The sequence below is a fragment of the Podarcis raffonei genome, chromosome 2, assembly GCF_027172205.1.
Source record: "Podarcis raffonei isolate rPodRaf1 chromosome 2, rPodRaf1.pri, whole genome shotgun sequence".
NCBI lineage: Eukaryota > Metazoa > Chordata > Lepidosauria > Squamata > Lacertidae > Podarcis > Podarcis raffonei.
The window spans coordinates 125,499,349-125,516,408 of record NC_070603.1 but is presented as its reverse complement, the minus strand read 5'-3'; the positions used below and the strand labels follow the sequence as shown (position 1 = coordinate 125,516,408).

Here is a 17,060-nt window from a genome sequence, read left to right as displayed (position 1 = left end):
AGTTCGAAAGTACTGTGAAAGTAGATAAATAGGTACCGCTCTGGCGGAAAGGTAAATGAGGTTTCCGTGCACTGCTCTGGTTCGCCAGAAGTGGCTTAGTCATGCTGGCCACATGACCTGGAAGATGTACGCCGGCTCCCTCGGCCAATAAAGTGACATGAGCGCCACAACCCCAGAGTCGGCCACGACTGGACCTAATGGTCAGGGGTCCCTTTACCTTTACTTATCCTATCCATAAAGCAGTGGGACATTAGTACCGCATTTTGAGATACTCTATCTCTTGTTCAGAGCCCTTGGGAATTTCCAGAGGAAGGTCACACTCACCTGCTGCTCTGCCTGCTTCCTCTCCTCTGCCTGACTCAGGAGGAAACCTTCAGCGAGAGCCACTGCCTGGGAACTGGTCTCCGCTCCACATTCCCTCACCCAGCTCTCCATTTCTGGGGGAAGGACAGCCAGGAACTGCTCCAAGATCACCAGGTCCAGCATTTTAACTTTTGTGTGCCTTTCTGGCTTCAGCCACTGACAGACAAGGTGGTAGAACCGGCTGCAAACTTCTCGGGGTCCTTCAGCCTCCTGGTAGCAGAACTGCCTGAGCTGCTGGCAATGCACATCTGAGTGGAGGGTGTCCTCCTCACCCAGGATCTTCCCCACAGATTTTTCCCAGAATCCCCTACTGCTCCCATCTTCAATGGCATGGCCTCTTCTTGCTTTAGGTCCAGCCAAGTCTTGCTCATCCATCTTTCCTCTCAGGAAGCTCCCAAGAGATTAGAAGGAGTCCCTTTTTTCTTCTGCAAAGTTCTGCTTGTCCAAATTAGAGGTGCTGGCAAACCCTACAAAGCAAATGCATTGTTCTGTTATAAAATTGGCACTCTGTTAGGATCAGAAAAAATGTCCTTTCAGTAAACGTCGAGTTTTGCTAGGAATCAAGGCTGGATTCCACTAAAGCCGACTCTGAACTTATAAATGTGGTTGTAATGAAGTCATAGGAATAAGAGGAATAATAACAACAACAACAACAACAACCAGACCAGCTACAAAATCAAGCCTCAAGCGTGCAGAAAGATAAAACCTTGAGATACACACAGAGCCTTCAGAAACGGAGTGGAGAAAGTTAAAGTCTCTCCACACACACCCCCAACAGCTTGAGATTTTGGTACAACTGAGCACACACACATTGCAGCATCATGAGGGAAAAATAAAGACTGCAGAAAACACACACACCATCAGCATTATTCTCGAAGCTACTAACATGAGTTTGACCAAACTGTGGGAGGCAGTGGAAGATAGGAGTGCCTGGCGTGCTGTGGTCCAGGGCGTCACGAAGAGTCGGACACGACTAAACAACAACAATTATTCTTACTACTACTACTATGCTGCCCATCTGACTGGGTTGCCCCAGCTACTCTGAGCAGCTTCCAACAAAATGAACATCAAAGACAGCAAGGCATCAAACATTGAAATTTTTTCTTCATAAACAGAGCAATTATACTCCTAGCTTTGAATCTCATCCCCCAAGTTCATCAACAGACCAGCACTATGTCTTGTTTCATTTACTTGAAAGAGAAGTTGTTGAATTACAACTTATTACTAAACTTAAAACTATGGAGAGACCTGGTCTGAATAGAGACATTGGATTCTTATCCCATTACACATGCTAAGCTATTTTTGGACATGTCACCCCTTGCTTTTTCCTGTAAGACCAATTGCAGTCCTTAACAGGTTTACCACAGCTATCAGCCAATCACCCATTCCCACCACCCTTCTGAGAAATACCCCTCCCCTCCCTCTCACTATATATAAGCATCTGGCGACTTTTGTTTCAGTCTGTCTGAAGAAGTGTGCATGCACACAAACTCATACCAATAACAAACTTAGTTGATCTGTAAGGTACTACTGGAAGGAATTTTTTAAAATGTTGTCTCGACTATGGCAGACCAACACGGCTTCCTACCTGTTTCATTGGTAGCAGAAGAGGAAAAATCTAAGCACAACCACAAGGGTTCCTGACTAGGCGTTTGACTATGGGATGTGGACAACTAATCTATTAATTCCTCTCTATCCCATTTCCTCTTTTTCTGTTTAAGCCAATTCATGAACAAACTGAGGCCCGGGGGCTGGATCAGACCCAATCGCCTTCTATATCCAGCCTGTGGACGGTCCAGGAATCAGCGTATTTTTACATGAGTAGAATGTGTCCTTTTATTTAAACTGCATCTCTGGGCTATTTGTGGGGCATAGGAATTCGTTCATTTTTTCCCTCCAAAGTATAGTCTAGCCCCCCACAACGTCTGAGGGACAGTGGACCGGCCCCCTACTGAAAAGGTTTGCTGACCCCTGCTCCAAAGAATCATGGGAATCATAGTTTGTTGAGAGTGCAGGGAAAACTTCCTGATTTGGGTTTTTTTGCCTCCCTTATGCATCTTCATCCTACAGCTCTGGGACCTCCCTTATCTCCAAGGCACCTCAAGAGGGAAGAGAGAGGAGACTGCAGATCCCAGAAGGGGCACATAGGCAGCTATGGGCAAAGGAGAGAGAGGAAAGCAACCCCTCCTCTGTCAAGGGGGGGGGGCTTTTGCTCTGGGGGACCCCCTTCTGTCCTCCCTTCTCTAGGGATCCAGCTTAGTTCCTTTTACCCCTTAACAGAGCGCACCCAGTTCCTCCTTTTATGGAGAGCAGGAGCCCACAGAGAGGGGCTTTCTTCTGCGGAGGGTGGGACCCCCTTGGCAGGCAGAGGAGCAGCTTCTAGGGGTAAAGGCTGTGACAGAAGCAAAGGACGGCCTGGTGGGGGCTCTTCCTTCCGAAGAGGGGGGTTTCCAATGGCATGCCACTTTTATCCTCCCCAAAGGGGCAAAGGAAGGGGGGGAGGATGCTCCCTGCCTTGGGGGTCTCCCCCCCTTGAGTATCCTCCCCCTGCAGCCCCCCTTCTCCCCCAGGCGCCCCAAGGGGGAAGAGAGAGGAGACTCACTGGATCCCAGGAGGGGCCACCAGGCAGCATAGGCGGAGGATGAAGGAGGAGGGGGCTTCCGCTCTGGAGGACCTGGGACCCCCGCCCCCACTTCCTGGCCTCTCTAGGATTCCAGCTCGGCTCCTGTTAACCCTTGACGAGCCGAGCGCAGAGGGCAGAGGAAGCTCTGAGGAGTTGCGCATGCTCCCTGCGGGCGACCCAGGGCCTTCTCTCGCGGACGCCTCAGAGCACGAAGCGGGGAAAGGGGGAGGCGGGGCAAGGACCGGTGACGAAACAGCCCTGGCCCCGCCCCTCCGCCGGGAAGGCGGCGGCGTCTGCTCTGAGGGAAACGGCTTTTCCCAACTTCCCGCCCTTCAAAATCTGAGCCTCGCCTCAGTTTTAGGCGTCAAGGAGGCTCATTCCTGGCAGACCAGGCGGCAGTTTCCCTGGGCTCCCTCGTTTATCGGAGGATTTCTTTTCATTCGCCCTGATTTCTGTTCATATCTCTTGCTTTTGGAGCTTCTGCTTCTTTAGAAAGGCATTTTGCTTTATTAAAAAAGTCCCTTTCACCAAGCTTTGCCTGCATGCCATTAAGCATTTAAATCCATTTATTCAAACGGATTCCAAAATAGTCCCTTATAGTGCCACCCTCTTCCCTCCCTCTCTCCTCCTCTGAGGAGAAATGAAGAGGCTCCTCCGCCTCAGGCGTTGCATGTGTGTCTGTCCATGTGTGTGGGAGAGAGAAACCGGGTGCAAGAAGGGCCCAAGGATCCTGTAGTGGCCCCAGCAGAAGCCATCCACCATGGACTTGAAGCCCTGCAGGTAGCCCTTGTCCCACTTTTGGATGTGGGGCTCCTCCTCTGGGAACATGGCCATATACTTCCCTTGGTCGATGGCGAAATGGAAGAGCTCTTGCCAGTCAAAGAAGTACCTGTACAGGTAGTGAACCCACTGCATGCCGTTGGGAGAAGTGGCAACCCTGCTTCATCTGGTACAGGATGTGTTGTGTGGGGGGCAGGAGGGGTGTAAAGGAAGGTCAGGTGTGGGAGGGGAGCGGGAACAGGCAGATACCCTTGCTCCCTCCTGCCATCGTGGCAGGACCCCATCTGCCCCCCACCCCAGCTAAGCATCAACAGTCACATCATGCAGGGTTGCCACCTGCCCTGTTTAATACGTTGGATGGATCAGAGTCATTTATTCCTAGAAACAACATTGTGTGAAGTTTCCAGAAGATGGGTTATTATAATGGGTTATTATAACAGGTACAAGGAAAATAGAGAAAAAAGTGAAATATTTAGGAGTGTGTTGTTGTTTAGTCATTTAGTCGTGTCTGACTCTTCGCGACCCCCTGGACCAGAGCACGCCAGGCACTTCTGTCTTCCACTGCCTCCCGCAGTTTGGTCAAACTCATGCTGGTAGGTTAGAGAACACTGTCTAATCACCTCGTCCTCCGTCGTCCCCTTGTGCCCTCCATCTTTCCCAACATCAGGGTCTTTTCGGCAAATAATCCTAATATCTAAAATGATAATGATGTGAAGATTTGGAAAGAAATATAAAAAGAAATAGAAATAGTGATAAGAATGAAACTATTGTGGATGGTGAGAATCTTGGCGATAAAAATGAATGTAATGATAATTTTGAGACCTGGATTTTTATATCTCACACCCATTTGTCCCCCATGTTGATTCCCCCCCCCCCTTGTCTTTGCTTCGATTGGGAAAAACCACCTTGGTGTTTTGTTTTCAGGCTCACCCAGATTCAATGAATCACTGGCATATATCCTTTCAATGACTGCAAAATTCCCTCCCTTGTCTCCCCATTGTTTGGGTGTGTGCAAGATTTACAGCCTATCATGACCACCTAATTAAAATAGTAAATTCTCCACCACTGTTGACATTTCCCATTCCATGAATTCATCGACCTTCTCTCATACAGTGTAACCTTGGTTTCCAAACTCATTCCATTCCGTGAGTCTGTTAGATTCCTGAAACAGTTCAGGAACCAAGGCGTGGCTTCTGATTGGTTACAGAAGCTTCCTGCAGCCAATCAGAAGATGTGGAAGCCACGCCGTGCATTCATGGCTTCTGATTGGAAGCTCCTGCAGCCAAGCAGAAGCCATGGAAGCAGCACCAAGCATTTGGCTTCCAGAAACTGTTCAAAAACTGGAACAATTACTTCCGGTTTTCATTCATTTGGGAGCTGGAGCGTTCGGCTCCCAAGGCATACAGGAGCTGAGGTTCCACTGTATTTGTGAATTCCCTTTTTGGGTCTTACGTCTTCAACCCTTGACATACTAGTTTTAGCAAGAAAGCCACATCCTGGCCACTTTCAAGACATTAGCTCCCTAGTTCTGTTCTTCTTGCTACATCTTAACCACAATTTGTTCTAAAGATACAACTTCCCTGTAGGTAGCCTAACCACAAGCTATATTAAAAATATGCTAACTGTTGCAACCTACGCCCTAGCTGTTGCAACCTTATGACCTTTATGAAAAAGCAATAAAAGCATCATTTATTCTGGAAAAGCAATCTGAAAAGCTCTAATTATCATTCCTTACATGGGATACCTACAATGATCTGCTAAGACATTTGAGGGAGAAACAAAAATGTAAAAATTAAGAATTTTTTGTATTGGACTGGCCAAGCTATCATCAAATTTGTTTAATAATAATTTTTATCAGTTTTTAATTACACTGTCGCTTAATCACTCTTTAAATAGAAGAAGATAAATAATTGTACACTACAGAACCAAAAATCCTGTCCTGTTTGTTTTTAGGATTTGGTACCAACAAATCCTGCCTAGTTCTTTTAGCCCTTTCAAAGGCTGTTTGAATTAACTCCTGCGGATAGCCTCTATCTCTTAATGAAGAGGAATGACTATTGGAAGAACTCTTTCTTGCAACTGCTCCTACGTTTATGGTTTTGTGCTTCCAGTGAATGACTATTTGCAGAACGATTTGTTTGTTCCAGCCGTGTAATGTAATACTTACCGCATACACATTAGTTACACATTAGCATACACATTAGTTCATTCTATGTTTATGAGTATCTCCAGGCTTTGTTATGCACATTGCACTTTAGTTTGCTTATTGTTTAGTAGGTTTATGAGTTTATATACCTATTCTAGTAAAATTGTCCTTTATATTTGTATTCATAAGCCAGCTTTGGTTTTGTTGGTTTGTTGTATAATTGATGATTTTCTTTACTTAGGCATTCCAAAATCTTTTAAATTTCAATTACATTACAGTCATAATAATAATCCCTTATACAACAACTGCAATATTAATAACTTCTGTTCATGTTGACACATTAAATGATGTATAAGACTACAAATGAAGGATTCAAACTACCTCCTTGTTCTTCTAGTGTGTGGCAATTATTCTGTCCGTAGTGTTCCTTCCTGTCCTTGAAAATGTTATGTCTATCTTTTCCCGGTTGTTGCTGTTACCTAAAGTGGTTGGGAAACCCAGCCAGATGGGCGGGGCATAAATAAATTATCATCATCATCATCAAAAATACCTCATCTGTTGTGATGGACTGATGCTCCATTAACACTGAGGAGCAAAGGGAACAGAGTTACCTGCTCAAGGAATATATGCCAGACACTGACAAAAATGTCCCCGGTCAAGATCTGGTCTCACTCCACAAGCTTACTGCTGTTCCCAACAGCCTTTGATGTATAATACACAGATAATTCTTTCTCCCTCATGGATGCAATTCTTTGCTCCTGGCATGCACTCAGTAAATGGTTTGAAGGATCGAAGGAGAAGAGTAGCAAGAGATTTCTAGACCTAACCTTCCCACAAAGAAAAGCGTGAATTCAACATCTTGACCATTGACTTCCACCATGAAGATCTGGATACATATTTGAAGAATATTGGACACCGGGTTAGTACTTGATAGCCTTGAGAGGCAGGGCTGACTTCTCTGCTGAACTGAAGAAGCACAAGAACACTGTTGGGATAGAAATTAAAGTTTCCTGAAATAAAATTACTACACAGCAATTGCTATGGTTTCTCCCCACTGTGAGTTCTTTGATGGGAAGTGAATTTGTAGCTGTGACTGAAGCTCTTTCCGCATTCCAAACACTGATAGGGTTTCTCTCCACTATGAATTCTTTGATGGGAAGTGAGATTATTCTTCTGAATGAAGCTCTTTCCACATTCCAAGCACTGATAGGGTTTCTCCCCTGTATGAATTCTTTGATGGGAAGTGAGATGGGTGCTCTGACTGAAGTTCTTTCCACATTCAAAGCACTGATAGGGTTTCTCCCCTGTATGACTTCTTTGATGGGAAGTGAGAGAGGTGCTCTGACTGAAGCTCTTTCCACATTCGAAGCACTGATAGCGCTTCTCCCCTGTATGAATTCTTTGGTGGGAAGTGAGATTGTTCTTCCAGGTGAAGCTCTTTCCACATTCTAAGCACTGATAGGGTTTCTCCCCTGTATGAATTCTTTGATGGGAAGTGAGATGGGTGCTCTGACTGAAGTTCTTTCCACATTCAAAGCACTGATAGGGTTTCTCCCCTGTATGACTTCTTTGATGGGAAGTGAGAGAGGCGCTCTGACTGAAGCTCTTTCCACATTCGAAGCACTGATAGCGCTTCTCCCCTGTATGAATTCTTTGATGGGAAGTGAGATTGGTGCTCTGACTGAAGCTCTTTCCACATTCCAAGCACTGATAGGGTTTCTCTCCACTATGAACTCTTTGATGGGAAGTGAGACAGTTGCTCCGACTGAAGCTCTTTCCACATTCCAAGCACTGATAGCGTTTCTCCCCTGTATGAATTCTTTGATGGGAAGTGAGATGGGTGCTCTGACTGAAGCTCTTTCCACATTCCAAGCACTGATAGGGTTTCTCTCCACTATGAACTCTTTGATGGGAAGTGAGAGAGTCACTCCGACTGAAGGTCTTTCCACATTCCAAGCACTGATAGGGTTTCTCTCCTGTATGACTTCTTTGATGGGAAGTGAGAGAGTCGCTCCGACTAAAGGTCTTTCCACATTCCAAGCACTGATAGCGTTTCTCTCCTGTATGACTTCTTTGGTGGGAAGTGAGATTGCTGCTCTGACTGAAGCTCTTTCCACATTCCGAGCACTGATAGGGTTTCTCCCCTGTATGAATTATTTGATGGGAAGTGAGAGAGGCGCTTTGACTGAAGGTCTTTCCACATTCCAAGCACTGATTGCGTTTCTCCTCTATATGAATTGTTTGATGGGAAGCAAGATTGCTACTCTGACTGAAGGACTTTCCACATTCCAAGCACTGATAGGGTTTCTCTCCTGTATGACTTCTTTGATGGGAAGTGAGATGGGTGCTCTGGCTGAAGCACTTTCCACATTCGTAACATGGATAGGGTTTATTCCCAATGGGATTTTTTTGATGAGAAGTGGACTGGGACCTCTGACTAAAGCTCTCTTCACACTTTGAGTATTTATATTGCTTCTCCACTGTGTGGCTTCTGTATTGCTCCCACTTGTTATTAATTTCCATTTCATCACCACCTGCAATTATAAAACCAATTACAGTGGTACCTTGGTTCTCAAACTTAAACTGTTCTGGAATTCTATCCCAAAACCAAAGCGCGCTTTCCCATAGAAAGTACAGTGGTACCTCGAGTTATAAATGTGTCAGGTTACAAATGCTTCAGGTAACAAACTCCGCTAACCTGGAAGTAGTTACCTTGACTTGGGAACTTCGATCCAGGATGAGAATGGAAATTGTGTGCCGGCAGTGTGGTGGCAGCGGGAGGCCCCATTAGCGAAAGCATGCCTCAGGTTAAGAACAGTTTCAGGTTAAGAACGCACCTCCGGAACAAATTAAGTTCGTAACTAGAGGTACCACTGTAATGCGAAATGGATTAATCCGTACCAGACAATTAAAAACAACCCATAAAACAGCAGTTTAACATGAATTTTACTCTCTAATGAGACCGTTGATCCATAAAATGAAAGCAATAAACCAGGGTGCCATCTACTACCCAGTATCAAAAACTGGCAGTGAGTTACCCATTGCCATTGGAGGGACAGGGGTGGAAGAGGGGAGTTTAAGAGGGGGGACTCAAACCGGAGGGACAAGGAGCACACGTGGGGTGCATGTGGGGATGGAGGTGGCTAACTGGATGCGGAAGGGGAGTTTAAGTGGGGGGAAGGAAAAACACTCAAACTGGAGGGAAGAGGAGTGCGTGTAGGATGCGTGTGGGGAAGGAGGTGGCTAACTGGTGTGGAGTTTGGAACTGACAGGGTTAAAACTCCGTGGTGTCCTGTATCTGGGAGGAGCTTGACGCAGAGAAGTGCGTCTCAGTGTGTGTCTGCTTTCAGACTTGCTTTCGCTTCTGACTGAGACGCAGCTCAAGCCTCGGAGGCTGCGTGTGTACTTTTGGAGCACGGAGAGATGTCGGAAAGTTCTGATGGTTTTATTGCTTTGTAAATAAACGCTTCTAGAGATAAGAACCGAACTGTCTCTGGACTTGATTTATCCCTCATCTCACACGGATGCAGGACCGCTGCTACTCTGCTCTCCTGCCAGGTCAGCTCCCAAGCAGAGCCACGCAGGGAAGCCTGACTGGACGCAGGATTTATTTTCCCGCTAAGGTTATGGAAGTTACGCGTTTCCTGACAAGTGTGAGAAGGGAGAAGGCTGCCAGCGTTGAGTTGCTGTGATCTCCTGCCAGGAAGGGCAGTGGGAGATGCTGGAGAGAGGAGCCAAAAGCCAAGAGACACGGCTGCTGCGAAGTCCAGCTTGCTGGCAAACTTGTGAGTACGCTGAAGCCCCGGGGGGAGGAAGATGGCTGCTGCACAGCAGGGCCATGAGAGCTTCAATATCCCCTTCGAAAGACTGAATGGGGCCAATTGGGAGGACTGGAGTAAGCGCATGTATTATTGGCTGGAGGGAAAGCAGCTGTGGGAATGCACGCAGGCCGATCCAGTCCAGGCCCAGCCCAATGCAACACCCGCAGAGGCGGAGAGGGCCTCAGCGGCGGCAAAGAAAGACAAGAAAGCAATGTCCCATGTGGTGATGGCGATCGAAGTGTCACAGCTCCCTCATATTGATGGCTTACGTACCTGTCATCAGATTTGGTCCGCTCTGACTAGAGTACATCAGAGGACCACAGCTGGGGCAAAGATCCATGTGATATGTTCTGTTTGAGAAGAGGCTGTCCCCAGGGGAACCGATAAGGGATCACATTGCTCAGGTGCTGACTATCTTCAGTAAGCTGCGTCAGCTCAATGTGCCCTTCCCAGACGAACTTAAGGCTTATACGCTTTTAAGCTCTTTGGACAGGAGTTATGAGAACTTGGTTCTCACGATGGAAACGATGCCACCGCAGGATCTTACGATCGAATATATTAGCGGACGCTTGATTGACGAAGAATCAAAGCGGCAGAGGGCTGTGAAAGAGGGCACAGGCTGCACCCCAAGAAGGAGTGGGGGGGCAGCAGCCAGGAGTGGCGAGGACTGTGTAAGAGCCTTTGTTTCCAAGAGCTGCTATCGGTGTGGTAGCAACACACATCTGGTCCGCAATTGTCTGCTAGAGGCGCAGGGTGGCGGCAAGGAGACCAGCCGGCGTGGAATGTCAACAAAGCAGGTTCCCAGGGCCAGTTCCCAGCAAAGATGTGGGAAAGCAGCAGGCCAGGAGAAAAACAAAGACAAGGCGCCTTATCACCTCACAGCTGTGATGGTGTCTCTGAGAAAAGGCAAAAGCCTCAGTCGGGGGGAGGCTGTGGCCATGGCAACCGATGGGAGTGCGAGCAACGCCATGGCATCTTTGGAAAACAGCCAGAGACACTCTTTATCTCTTATTATCGACTCAGGAGCTTCCCATTGCCTTGTGACCTCTAGAGGGCTCCTGAGGAACTGCAAGACAGTTGAAACTGAACGTTATGTCACCTTAGCAGACGGGTCTCAAAGACCACTGACTGAATCTGGGTTTCTTTATTGTTCTTTTATAGATCATTGGGTGCAAGCTTATGTGGTCCCCGAGCTTGCTCACTCTCTTTTAAGTGTGCCAGCTCTCATGGCTGCTGGGTTCGATGTTCTGTTCTCTAACAATTTGTGTTCCTTCTACAGGGATGGGAAGAAGATCTACAGTGTCGAGAGAAAAGACAGGCTCTTTCTGGTGGAGATGCCCATTGAAAATGGGACTGGTGGGAAAATGGGGCTGGTGGAAAATGGGACTAGTGGAGAGTCCATTGAAGACGCCCAAGGGCAGTGTGCTAATGTCCCACCACACCATGATTGTATACACTTATGGCACAGGAGGTTTGGGCACGTAGGGTGGTCATATGTGAGGAAAGCCATTGGCAACACAATTGGATGTAGGTTCAAGGCATGTGACAGATACCTAGATTGTCAAGCCTGTAAGCAATCGAAGGTCACAACATGCACATACCCCAGGTCAGAGAGGAGAACCAGCAAACCCTTTGAACTTGTGCATGCAGATTTGTCAGGCCCCATGCTGATACCTTCTTTAGCTGGGTCTAAATGGGTTCTGGTTCTGATTGACGATTTTTCTAAGCATTCTTGGGTCTTTTCGCTTAGACAGAAATCAGAGGCAGCTGCACTGATCAGGGATTGGATCACAGCGGTAGAGCTACGGTTCTCTACCAGGGTGATTTCCTTTCAATCTGATCGGGGGGCGGAGTTCACAGGTTCTGCGCTGCAATTGTTTTTCAGGCAGAAGGGTATCAGTCATCAACTGACGGCCCCCCACTCTCCGCAACAGAATGGGGTTGCAGAGAGAAAATTTCGCACACTACAGGAATCAGCGAATGCTATGTTGGCAGACTCGGGTTTGCCACAGCGCTTTTGGGCTGAGAGTTATAAGACAGCATGTTTTCTGCAGAACAGGGTGTTCAATTCAAGTGTGGGAGACACACCGTACTTTCTGCTTCATGGGAAGCAACCGAAAGTGCACTTTTGGGTCTGAGGCTTGGGTTCTCATTCCAAAGGCCATGAGCAGAAAGGGTGAGCCAAGGTCTAGGAAGATGATCTTTGTAGGCTATGAGCCGGGTTCAAAGGCGTGGCGTTTCGCATACCCTACTGGCAACCAGTCCAAGCTGCTTATTAGCGGCAGTGCTGAGTTTTGCGAGCAGAGTGGGTGGAAGCGTCTTCACGGGAATCCGGATGTTCTGTTAGACTCAGATGAGGAAGAGGAGGAGGACGAGGCTGAACCTGTTGCTGAGGTGCACAGTCCACAGCCACAGAGTCCAGAGCAGGGATCTCCAAGGGAGAGGCTCCGTATCTCTCCAAAAGGGAGTCCCAGGACCCCTCCACTGGTCTCTGTCAAGTCTGAGCTAAGGAGTGAACCATCCTCGCCAGCAGAACCAGCTGTTCGCCCTAAACGGCGCAGCAGGTCAGAGGGGGATGTTTCTGCCACAGAGGATAGTAGGGTTGATCCAGGTGATTCAGGCGCAGTTCCAGAATTCACGCTGAGGAGGTCAGCAAGATCAACCAAAGGGAAGCCACCTGAAAGGTATGAAGCCACGAGTGTCTGGGTTGGTGTGGCTAGATGTGAACCTGAATCCTTTGAGGATGTTCAGAAGTTGCCTCGGGAAGAAGCCAGCAAATGGCATGAGGCGATGCAGAAGGAGATGAACTCAATGGAGTCTCTTGGTGTGTTCTCACTCACTCAGCTGCCGGCCAATAAGCAAGCTGTTAGTTGCAGATGGGTTTACCGACTTAAACCCACAGAAGCAGGAGAACCACAGTATAAAGCGAGGTTAGTGGCCCGAGGATTCACACAGAGGAAGGGTGTCCACTTCACAGAGGTCTATGCGCCGACCTTGAGAGCGGAGACTTTGAGAACGCTTTTGGCGATAGCAGCACAGAGAGGTTGGAAGGTGAACCATTTTGATGTAGATGTCGCCTACCTGAACTCAGATCTCCAGGAGGAATTGTACATGCTTCCTCCTCCAGGGTTTGAAGTCAGTGAGCCAGGCGTCGTGTGGCGATTGCACAAATCCATCTATGGATTACGCCAATCTGCCAGGAATTGGAATATGTGCCTACATGAAGCCTTAGAAGAGCTAGGTTTTAAGAGATCTCTTGCAGACAGTTGTCTTTACATTAGAGATTCAGGCTTGCAACAGCAAGTGGTTCAGGTGTTTGTTGATGATATCTTGCTCATGGCACAGACAGGTGAACAGGTGGAGAAGTTTGCTAAGGAGCTTGGGAAGCGGTTCAAGCTGAAGCAGCTTGGAGATGTCAAATCCTATTTAGGCGTAGAGATCACAAAAGCAAGTGATGGAAGCTTTTTGCTTCGCCAGAAAGGTAAGATTGAACAGTTGCTTGAGAAGTTCAGGATGTCTGATTGTGCAGGTGCCAGATCACCCATGGAGGCTGGATACGTGAAGGAGTGTCAGCAAGTAGAACGCGTGGTGTTCGAAAATACTGAACTCTTTCAGTCAGCTCTGGGTAGTCTGTTGTATCTGTCACAGTGGAGCAGACCAGACATAGCGTTTGCTGTCAATCTGCTCAGTAGAGAGGCTTCAAGTCCTAGTGTGCAGGCCTGGAATGGTATTAAACGGGTGCTACGTTACCTGCAAGATACCAAAGACTTTTGCCTCAAGGTGTCAGCTGAGGGCGATGTCAAGCTGACCGCCTGGTGGATTCGGATTGGGCTAACCTTGAGGACCGGAAATCAGTGTCAGGCCTAGTGGTGAAGTTTGGGGACTCAGTGATTGGGTGGAGGTCCCGGAAGCAAAGTCTCATAGCGCTTTCATCTACTGAAGCTGAGTTCAGTGCGCTATCAGAGGTTTGCAGAGAGCTGGAGTTCTACGTGTGTTTGGTCGAGGAAATCTGTGGAGAGAATTGTCTGCCCGTTGTGGTGCATGAAGACAATCAACCATGCCTCAAATTGGCCGAGACGGGGCAATTCAAGGCGAGGACCAAACATTTGGACATACGTTTCCGGAATGTATGTCAGAGCGTTCATGAGGGGCTAGTTGCTCTGAAATACTGTCCCTCAACCAAGAACCTCGCTGATGGTTTCACAAAACCATTAACCTTCCAGAAGCACGAGGAGTTCTGTGAGGGTCTGTGTATGGGGAAAGCATTGTTGGCTACTGTCCCCAGATGCAGGACAAGAGGGGGTGTGAAGTTTGGAACTGACAGGGTTAAAACTCCGTGGTGTCCTGTATCTGGGAGGAGCTTGACGCAGAGAAGTGCGTCACAGTGTGTGTCTGCTTTCAGACTTGCTTTCGCTTCTGACTGAGACGCAGCTCAAGCCTCGGAGGCTGCGTGTGTGCTTTTGGAGCACGGAGAGATGTCGGAAAGTTCTGATGGTTTTATTGCTTTGTAAATAAACGCTTCTAGAGATAAGAACCGAACTGTCTCTGGACTTGATTTATCCCTCATCTCGCACGGACGCAGGACCGCTGCTACTCTGCTCTCCTGCCAGGTCAGCTCCCAAGCAGAGCCACGCAGGGAAGCCTGACTGGACGCAGGATTTATTTTCCCGCAAAACTGGATGGGGGGGGGAGTTTAAGTGGGGGAAGGAAAGGGAGGCAAAGGTTCTCTCTCGCCAAAGCAGCTTTCTCGCTTGCTTGCTCTCCCCTCTGCATGTTTTCCGGCATCTGCCCATGCTCCCCATTCACCTGGGCGAGTCCCAGGGCTTCTGTCTCCACTTTGGGCAGCATGTCAATGTGCCAGCCAGGGCAGTACTGCCTGCACATCCCTGGCGTGATGGAACAGGAATGCGGCAGCAGCACCAGAGCGCAGAGAGGAGGCGGCAGCTGATGCTCTCCTAGCTGCCAGATACTGAGTCAGGTGGGCTGGAACCTGCGCACAGTGCAAGCGCCCCGATCTCCTGCTCGGGAATGTGGCAGCCACACTGCTTCGCCTGGATCTCGCTTGGGGTTGGGCTTGGGACGAGGGGAGGGAGGGAAGGCGAAGGGATGGGAAGGTCAACCTGCCCAGCATAGTTCCCCCACCGCTGGGGGAGAGTCGCCAGCTTCCAAGTCTCCCTACTCAGGAGTCACTTACATTCTGAGGAGCCGCCCAACTCCACTTTGTAGCAAGGAAAGAGGGAAGGGAAGGTAGTGGCGGCAGTCATTGCTGGGGGCAAGCTGCTTGCTCAAAACAGAAGTGTGCACTCAAAGTGGAGCACGTTCGGCTTCCAAAAAAGGTTCAAAAACTGGAACACTCATTTCTGGGTTTGAAGTGTTCAGGTTCCAAGTAGTTTGAGAACTAAGCTGTTTGAAAACCGAGGTACCACTGCATTTTAAAATATTAATATCTTATTGAAACATATTTCATTCATAAAGATATAATACAAGAGAAAGAGAAAGAGTGCGGAAGAACGATTTTTAAAAGAGGAAAAAAATTGTGATTAAAAATAAATTTCACTTTTATGTTATATAGATGTTAAGTGGTATTGTTACACTAATATCCAGTTGTTCCTTGGTTCTTGAATGGTTTTGTTTCACTCCCAGAACCGATCGAAAACCAAGGCGCTGCTTTCAATTGACTTAGCGTCCTGTACTCAATCGGAAGCCACGCTGACCGTTCAACTTCCAAAAATCGTTCAAAAACCGGAACACTCATTTCGAATTTTCTATTATTCGGGAACCGAAACATACACGTATCAAGGAGTTTGAGTTCCAAGTTATGACTGTATATATAGAGAGAAACTAATTAGAGCCTCAGAAAGAACGACCGTTCACAATTGTTGATTATTGAACATCGCTAATGAAAGGTTGTGAAATAAGAAGAAATGAAGGGAATTAGATGGGAGTTCTTACTACAGAGTTAACTGCCTTTGTTGGCTGGTATTAGCTGACATACTTATGGGAACCTAAGATTCAATTAATTTTGTTTGGCCCAATCACGAAACCTGCTCTGTCTCCATTGTCTGACAGATATTCGCAGACAACACCACCAATCACGCTCCATTCCAAGTGATTTCTGGGGGTGTTAGATTTCCAGGTGGTGTAGGTAGAATAACTGAAGGGAATTACATGGGAATTCTTACTATGGAGTTCACTGCCTTTGTTGGCTGGTATTAGCTGAAATATACAAAAAACAATCAGGCAGAAGCTACTTCAACCTCCCTACCCACTCTGTCAGATATTCACAGACAACACTGCCAATCACCCTCCATTCCAAGTGATTTCTGGGGGCGTTAGATTTCCAGGTGGTGTAGGTAGTGCTACTGAGTTCCATCCAAACCTTGCAGATTCATCACAAGGAGAGAGATATGGAATTTCAAAAAAGATATGATGATCCTCAGAGAGTCTTACCCAGAGAATCCAGGAGTCCATGATTCTCCTCCATGACCTCCTCATGCAGAGCTCTCTGGTCAGGATCCAGCAACGCCCACTCCTTGTCCGTGAAATGAACAGCGACATCCTCAAAGCGCACCACACCCTAAAAGAAAAAGGGAAATGTCCTCCTCTTAGACAGGATAAAGATGACCTACAACATTGCTCTCTTTTCCCCCCTGCCTGTTAATTGTTGCATTGATTTAATGGGATTGTTCTGCTCCACATGGCATGAATGCTTAGTTTAACATCTCGCTGAAATTACTTTATTATTTTAATGATGGATCCTAATCTTTGTGTGAATGGGTGGAACTCCACATTTTTTTCTTCTAAGCATTCTGGTTGCCCCAGCCCTCGGCCTCTCTCCTTACAAGTCTCATGCCCCCTACCTGATCTGCTTCTATAGCCGCTGCTTCCCCTTCTCCACCATGAAAAGATGCATGAGGTCTTGCTGGCATCATCCGGTCACCTGCCAGAGACAAAGGGAAGTGGGAAGCCATGAATGCCTGCTTCTCTCTAATTTCAGATGGACTTTTGAAGAAGTCTACCCTACTGAGACATTCGTACAACTTCATATTTTAGTTGTGCAAAAATATATCTTCTCTTTTGGGCTCTTGGGCCCAACCACATCCCCATAAAAGAGGAAAGGAACCCACAGATTAGTTTACGAATCCCCAGGATGTGACCAAAGATAGAAATAACTCTCTCCTTACCCAGTGGTCTCTCTCTGGTTTCCATCGGAGTCCTCCTTGCCTCTGAGGAATCAGGACCCATTTCTGCCATCAGATCCTTTCCCTGAAAGAGCAACAAAGATTCAAAAGAGATAATTGGGAGGAGGATTAGAAAAGTAACAGAA

At 47.5% G+C, this 17,060-nt stretch overlaps 2 protein-coding genes across 7 annotated transcripts in view; both read right to left on the bottom strand.

Annotated features, from left to right (window-relative positions):
* The window catches only part of LOC128409351 (zinc finger protein 883-like), a 61,932-nt gene that overhangs the window by 30,596 nt on the left and 14,276 nt on the right, over positions 1-17,060 (bottom strand). Inside the window, exon 1 of one of the 2 annotated variants that reach the window (XM_053379734.1) lies at positions 2,966-3,044. The exons of the other annotated variant lie outside the window; for it this stretch is intronic. The gene's annotated coding sequence lies outside the window, so the exon portion shown is untranslated. Of the gene's footprint in view, positions 1-2,965; positions 3,045-17,060 lie in introns of those variants that run through there. 2 annotated transcript variants of the gene reach the window in all.
* The window catches only part of LOC128409343 (zinc finger protein 501-like), a 47,927-nt gene that overhangs the window by 19,833 nt on the left and 11,034 nt on the right, over positions 1-17,060 (bottom strand). Inside the window, exons 2-5 of one of the 5 annotated variants that reach the window (XM_053379703.1) lie at positions 16,918-16,999; positions 16,594-16,673; positions 16,184-16,310; positions 6,449-8,446 (exon numbers count right to left, since the gene is read on the bottom strand). The exons of 1 other annotated variant lie outside the window; for it this stretch is intronic. In XM_053379703.1, coding sequence (XP_053235678.1) covers positions 6,951-8,446; positions 16,184-16,310; positions 16,594-16,673; positions 16,918-16,999 — 1,785 coding nt within the window. In that variant the 3' untranslated portion in view covers positions 6,449-6,950. Of the gene's footprint in view, positions 1-324; positions 831-2,965; positions 3,057-6,448; positions 8,447-16,183; positions 16,311-16,593; positions 16,674-16,917; positions 17,000-17,060 lie in introns of those variants that run through there. 3 more of the 5 variants (XM_053379705.1, XM_053379707.1, XM_053379710.1) reach the window with 3 other exon arrangements.